At 41.4% G+C, this 6,944-nt stretch overlaps 2 protein-coding genes across 11 annotated transcripts in view; one reads left to right on the top strand and one right to left on the bottom strand.

Annotated features, from left to right (window-relative positions):
- Window positions 1–1,785: 1,785 nt before the first annotated feature.
- Window positions 1,786–4,250, top strand: LOC311256178 (uncharacterized protein). The gene is made up of 5 exons (XM_084351028.1): window positions 1,786–2,041; window positions 2,740–3,081; window positions 3,256–3,477; window positions 3,564–3,592; window positions 3,734–4,250. The coding sequence occupies exons 1-5, from the start codon at window positions 1,963–1,965 to the stop codon at window positions 3,830–3,832; spliced, it is 771 nt and encodes a 256-aa protein (XP_084207154.1). The 5' UTR covers window positions 1,786–1,962; the 3' UTR covers window positions 3,833–4,250.
- An 87-nt stretch (window positions 4,251–4,337) lies between these two features.
- The window catches only part of rap1gap2a (RAP1 GTPase activating protein 2a), a 93,758-nt gene continuing 91,151 nt past the window's right edge, over window positions 4,338–6,944 (bottom strand). For all 10 annotated transcript variants that reach the window (XM_084351330.1, XM_084351335.1, XM_084351336.1 and 7 more), the window contains one exon: window positions 4,338–6,879. In XM_084351330.1, coding sequence (XP_084207456.1) covers window positions 6,871–6,879 — 9 coding nt within the window. In that variant the 3' untranslated portion in view covers window positions 4,338–6,870. The remainder of the gene's footprint in view (window positions 6,880–6,944) is intronic.

Raw genomic sequence — 6,944 nt, 5'->3', positions numbered from 1 at the left:
CCAACAGCCCGTCCCTCACCAAAGGTCACTTTGAATATTACCCCCCTGCTGTGACAGTCACCATTGTTAAACTACTGACATACTATTAATCATGTCTAACATAAAAAAAGGTTTATTACGCCTCCAGCTGTTAGGCTATGTTTCACACTGTTATCCAGAGGAGGCCACTAAGGCTAGACTTCCTGTGTTCATGTGAGAGGGAGGGCAAGGAGCAACGTTAAACGAGCGCACCTAAAGTCAAACCTGACAGAATAGTTGCGTCTGAAACGTCCGGTTACTGCTTACAAAATAAAATCACGCCTTTCAAATATGTGTAGTTAGCCTAATTAAAACTTCCAGCTGCTTAGCCTGCATCCGAAGCACATGAGGATGTGCACTCTTAATAACCAGTATGAATACAGTGATAACAGCCTGTGAATCCATCCTGTCTGTTTTCGTCTTCACACAGCTTTTAATTTGAAGGTTTACTTTCTGCTGAAAACCAGTTTGCTGTAGGCTGTGGGGCTGGGAAAGTACAGGGTGTACAAAGTCACAACTTTTACCCACACTATGGTACAAAAGTTTGGAGTCACATGTTTTTCTTCTGTCCATCAATAATGAAAGTATTTAGTAAAGTATTTTGTATTAAATGTACTTAAGTATCAGAAGTAGTTTTCTGGCAATAAATGTACTTAAGTACCAAAAGTACAAATAAAAGTAAATAATACATTATTTTTAATCGGATTGATGATAAATTGGTTTAGAGCATGCACTGCTTTGACTCAGGTGCAGCATGCAACCTGCAAAGTAACTAGAAACTAAAGTTATTAAATACATGACATGAGTAAAAAGTACAATATTTGCCTCCAAAGTGTTGTGGAGTGGAAGTATAAAGTATAGCAGAAAAAGGAAATACCTAAGTAAAGTACAGGTACCTCAAAATAGTACTTAAGTACAACACTGGCAGATATATGTTCAGCTGATATTCTCTCTTTCCAATCTGTTGTGGCACGAGACTCCAAACTTTTGAGCACTCGTCTCTGTTGTAGCAGCAATAACCCCCTTTAAAAAGCCACATTATGTAACTTTTTCACCTTAAAATAAAAGCTTCAAAAATCATGTTGATGGTACAGTGACTTGTAGAAAGGTGAATGTTGTCTCTGTCTCTCTACATACATGTTTACTTCAACATACAAGTCTTTAACATGTTACATTGTTATGACGTGATGAGTTTTGCTACATTAAGTCTGACAAATTGTTACAGACCTAGGATTTTTATTCACGGCATTGGTGTTGCCAAATGTCAATTTCTACATAACGTTTCTTTAAATTCTTAAAACTTGCAGCCATGCCGTTACAGTTTGAACCCACTAAACATGACTCACAAGGCAAAATCTCGAGCAAGAGAAGACGTGGTGATGGAAATCAACCAGCTCAGGTTAAAACTTCAGCAAGTATAAAAGTACTATAAAAAACAAGATTGTTGTGAGACCCAATTGTTTTAAAAACATGCACATTTATGATGTAAACCATTTTATGTATTTCAAAAACGGTAATTCAGGCCTATAAAACAGAAAGTATCAGAACTTTCAATATTGCTTTTTTTATTGCGGTTCCTTGAAACTGGCCCCTTTCCTGTTGAAAGCTTATATTACTGCGTATGAAGTCATCTCTTTCCTGTAATTTATCCACACAAGCCTTTGTGTGTGTATGTGTGTGTGTGTGTGCGTGTGTGCAGGGGGGGTGGTTAAATAGTAGGTCACTTCCTTAACTTCATCTGCACAAGCAGCAGCAGGATAAAGGAAAGGCTGTCAGGAGTAGGAAAAGAAAGTGAGAGAAACAGCCAGTTGGCAGAGTCCCGGCAACTGACAGCCATTTCAGCAGGCAGTGTGGTTTTCTAAAGAAGCCATGTTTAACGCACAGCCTTCACTGGCATGGAGATTTAATCTGGACAGAGGGAGGAGAATCGACCTGTGATGACCCATGACCAGCACACCGTTACAGTCAGACATGACTAACTATCTCCTCAGTGCCATCAGCTGTCTCTGCCTTCTTCTTACTTGTAAGTATCGCATTTTATTTTATTTTAGTTTCTTTTCTTTTTCTTTCTCCCTGACATTATGTTGTGTTTGAGGAACTTGGTTGGCTCAGACTACACGGTTTGATGCAGCAGCTTGAGTGAGAGACACTCACAGTCTGTAAGATCTTTTATACAAGTCGATATTGTTACTTTTTGTTGATATTTAATACGTTTTTGTTGCACTTAAGTTCATCAGGTTATTTTTTTGTGAATGCAAGCTGTGGACATTCCTGTATGTGTATGTCATTTGTGCTGTAGCAACACTTAACTTCTTCATTCTGTTTTTACCCTGAAGTCTTTTATTAGTCGGTCTGTTTGACACAAGTTATGATAGGTTGATTCTGAGGGCAGAAAACAAAAAAACAAACAACAACATAAAAAGAAAACAGCCCTAAAACACAACTATTTAGCAAGTTGTCAGATTCACCAAATGACACAGTCTTTGTATCTCTATGTGTGGCTTGTTATGTGACATTGAGGAGCTGCCTAATTATCTTTATCTGTTAAATATTCAGACTCTTAATGTCCACGTGTTGTCTAATTTGTAAAAGACTAAATAAGTCAAAGCACTACATATTAAAACATGAAAATCACAGCACAATATGATGACATGTCCTATTTCTCTGTATACAGTTTCTTGTTTCACTATATCGAGCTGAAGGAGACTTCCCTTTTTTCAGGTGTCAGAGCTGAGGAATGCAGCCAAAATGTTCTGGCAGCACGTGAAACATTTGAAGTGCCAGCAGGGGGCAGTCTGTCTCTGTCTTGTGTGGTCCAGCACTGTGGAAAGAGCTGGACTGGACACTGGGTGTGGACAAATTCAACCGATGACAGGTTGAATGCTGTTAAAGAAAGTGCAAGGCACCGTTTGACCAGTGTGGAGCTCTCAGCCAATGAAACTCGACAAATTCTGAACTTACTGAGCGTCGACCAATCAGATGAAGGTTCCTATGGATGCAGCGTTGAATGGAGTCAGGGTCAGACTTCACAGGGACATTTGACATATGTGAACATCACTGCAGGTACGTAGAATCACACGTTGGCCAAATGTGCAGTGTGTATTGCCATGTGTGTATTCTGAAAGAAGGATGATAAAGAGCAGAGCTATAAAAAAAAAAATGTGTCACAATTGAAAGAGGATACACCGTTTTTCTTACAAACAGAAAAATCTAATTTCATTCTCTGTCGTCCCCCAGCTGTCCCCTCTCAGAGGAGTGTTTTGCACAGGGTTTTGGTCTGTGCCAGTGCTTTTCTTTGTCTCCCCATCATTCTTGGATTGGCTCGTTGTCTGAGTTCAGAGGTCAAGCCTCAGCCTCTTCCCAGGACGCTGTCCACACACGCAGCTGTGTACCAACCGGCTCCACAGCCTCCTCCTCGGTGCCCGGTACCCCAGAAACGTAGCGCTCCCCCTCGCAAAGGTATCTTACTTTGTGGCCTGTAAAGCTGATTTAAAGTGGCTGTAACCTCACTACTCATTGTGTTGTCTTTTTGCTTCATTTTACAGCTCGCCCCAAGAACCAGGAGAAGACAGAGGTGGGTGTGCATCCTGTTTCACGACAGGATGCCCTTTGCAGTGCCCTCAACATTGTTTGTTTCCCCTGACTATCCGTGAATATGCCTGCAGTCCATGCATGTGACCTTGCATGCCCTTCATTTTTTTTCTCCACGTTACAGGTGGTGTATGCAGACATTTCCCAGGGTGCACCGAGACAAGAGGGAGCCAACAGAGAGCCGGCCCAGTCCACTGTGTACTCAGACCTCAGATTTTCTTGAGAGGATGAGGATCAATTCTGTGCAGCTACAAGATTTCACCTGTGGGACACCATTAACGCAGAGGACAGAGTAAGATTTGTAAGGATCCAGGAGAGTAATATTTGTCTTTCCATGACATGGACTCTCTGAAGTGCAAGAAATGACTTGTTTTGATTATGAAGAGTCGTGCCAAAAATCCTTCACATGCAAGTATGTAGCCCAACAGGCAGCAAGTGGAGCAGATAATGATGAGATCCTGCAGTATGCATCTGTCATCTGAACCCTGAGGGGCTGCAGAGAGGAAAGACTCAGCATTGTGCCATATTTTCTTTGCTTTTGGCTGCGGAAAACCGCAGTCTGACCAATTTAGAGGCAGTGAAGTTTTTAAAATGTGGAGCAGCTTGTCTATGACTTCTATCTGATGTGTTTGTGTACATAAAATATTAAAGTATGAACACATCCATGATATGAACCCCTGTAATGTGCTGTGAGCTTGCAAGTTTCAAAAAATGAGAGGACACAAAAATGACACAAAATACAACATTTTATTTTAGAATAAATCCTCAATGGCACGTTACATAACCAAATATACAGATATATGTTTAGACATCTTTTAAATTAATATATTTCCTTTAATCATTTTTACCTTATTAATTAGCGTACTCTGCAGTTACATTTTTACATGACATCAACGCAAAAGAAGTTATCGTTTCAATAAATTAAGCGTAATAACAGAGACAAGGCTGCAGGGCGTTTAGGCGATACCTGCTACAAACTAATATGACATCTGGACACTCTGCTTTTGTGTGATTTCTGTCCCTGCTTCCCTTCCTCGAGGTAATCACCGGTCTACACTAACTGAGCACACACACCTGCTTCTAGTCCAGAACTTCACACACTACTGACCATATTCACACAGCAGCCATTTTCCTCTGACATCACGCTCAGGGCGGGAAGCTCAGCTGACGTACTGCTGTGTCGGGCAGTTTTTCAAGGTAACACAGCATATTTGATAACCCATTAGCTTCTGTTAGCTAACGATAGCATTCAACCACTTCCCCGCTAGCATAACTGTTCGATAGTGTTACACGATATGATAGGAAAGGTGTAAATTAGTTTTCAAACATCAACACTCATCAGGTGTTAGCTAGGAAGTGGCTGAATGCTAACAATAGCTAATGAGTTATTAAATATGTAGTTTTACCTCAAATTACGGCCTAATTTCCCTCTAGATTTTCATTGTTCAATAACTTTTAAGTTCCTACTCAAGCCGTAAGTGATTAAATGATCATTTGTCAGATTCCCTACGTTTATACGACCAGCAACACAGCAGCATAACATTATCCCAGCATTCAAGCTTCCCACCATGAGCAGAGGAAAATGGCCGCCGCGTGAATCTGGTCTATCACGCCGTCCTCAGCGACAGGAATGGTTCTCTGCACAGTAAGAATACATAGACATTCTTCCCAAGACAGACCAGCTAGCTTGTTTGGTCACATTCTGTAGGAAACACATTGTGTGTCTTTAAGCTTTTTCATGATTAGCACGCTCCCACTTTGCTCTGCTCACTCTAGTTTGTGCAGGCCCGTGCTAATGCTAATGGTATAGGCTAGTTGAGGACTAGGGTAGACCTTTTGTCCTGTTGTGCTTGTAAGCGACTGGCTTTGCAATTTACTTCTAAGAGACTGTCTAATAACAACTGACAAAGCGTGAATTTAAAAGTACCAAAAAAAAAACAAACAAACAAAAAAACAGGTTCTAAGTTCACATTCAAGGTGTTTTTTCCCAAGGTGGTACAAAGGGTTCGTGTAACCTGAAGCGTCTTTGTCAAGTCATCCTCATCAGTTCACATGCTGGGAAACTTTAAACCCCCGGAGACTTTCCTGTTCAAAAGTTTCACCCAACATAAACACGGATACGCCGCAGCTAGCAAACTTCAATGGGAGGTATCAGAAGGTGAATTTTTTTCAGTATAAGTGCAACGTCTATTTTCAGCAAATGTGGGAGTCGATCGGCTACACACAACTGTACTGTAACCGGATCCAGAAGATTCTAGTCCTCTCACATAGTGAGAGACACAGACAGACAGACAGACAGACAGAGAGCAACAGTGGTGAAGAGGGCTTTTGATAGATTGTAAGGCGCAGCTTTGGCTAAAATAAGCATATGGCGAAATGTGTTGGCAGTGTCTCCTACTGTGCCCTATATGAGCTAATTTCCACTAACCAAGCACTTGAGTTCAGGGGTTTGAAGTTACCCTTACAGATATAGAAATGCTGACTGGACGGAATTTCAGCAACTATTATAGTACAGCAGACACGACGCAGCAGCTAGCAAGGTTACAAAAGCATCTCCAAAATAAAAGATGTTCCCTAGAAAAGCATTTTTATATGCAAAGAACAAGCTCGGATCTTACTCCCAGTGTTGCCACCTCCAAAAAGCTGCTACTGTAAATCTACATCATGTCTCTGTGCACTTATTTTTTTTAGGCAAAAACAGGAACTGTTCCCAGACGTACCATTCAAGGGCAAAAGGCAAAAGGGAACATCCTGATGTCGTCAGTTCTTTCCACTGAGCGCTCGGCAGTCGAAAACTTAAAGAGGAACAGTTCGGCCAGAGTCTCGTGTTAACGCTCTCCTAGATCACCGTGTCTCTCTGTTAAACAAGATGCTTGAGAAAAAGCTGAGGCAGAGTCTAGCTCGGCCTACACTCACAGTTTTACAGCCATGCTAGGACCTCCATGTGATGTGAACAACTAACAGCTGAGATGCAGCAGCTTGTAACATTGGCAAAGTATGGACTCACTGATGTAGCTAAAGGTTGGTTTTGAAAAGAAAGCCAACATGTCAGCTGTTTCTCCTCGCTATACACTCACAGTATTGTCAGTTCGTTTATAGTGTGTGGGGCTTTTCTTGTAATCTCGTCAGATTATCCTTGGCTTCAGGGAAGTGGTTCTACGGTGATTTTGTGGTTGTTGTTGTTGTTGTGGTTTCTTTTGCAGCTCAGTCAGCCCGCACTGTCCCTTTGTTGTGCAAGTCTGTTGTTTCCATTCCACGAAGCTACTCGGACTGAAAGAGACAAAAGTGAGTTAGAAGAGAACATTCGCTCCACCAGCATCACTGTTTTAAGGACA

The sequence above is a fragment of the Pagrus pagrus genome (assembly GCF_965226575.1).
Source record: "Pagrus pagrus genome assembly, chromosome: 4".
Lineage (NCBI taxonomy): Eukaryota > Metazoa > Chordata > Actinopteri > Spariformes > Sparidae > Pagrus > Pagrus pagrus.
Note: the sequence above shows the minus strand (reverse complement) of the source record. Positions and strands in the feature narration are given on the sequence as shown.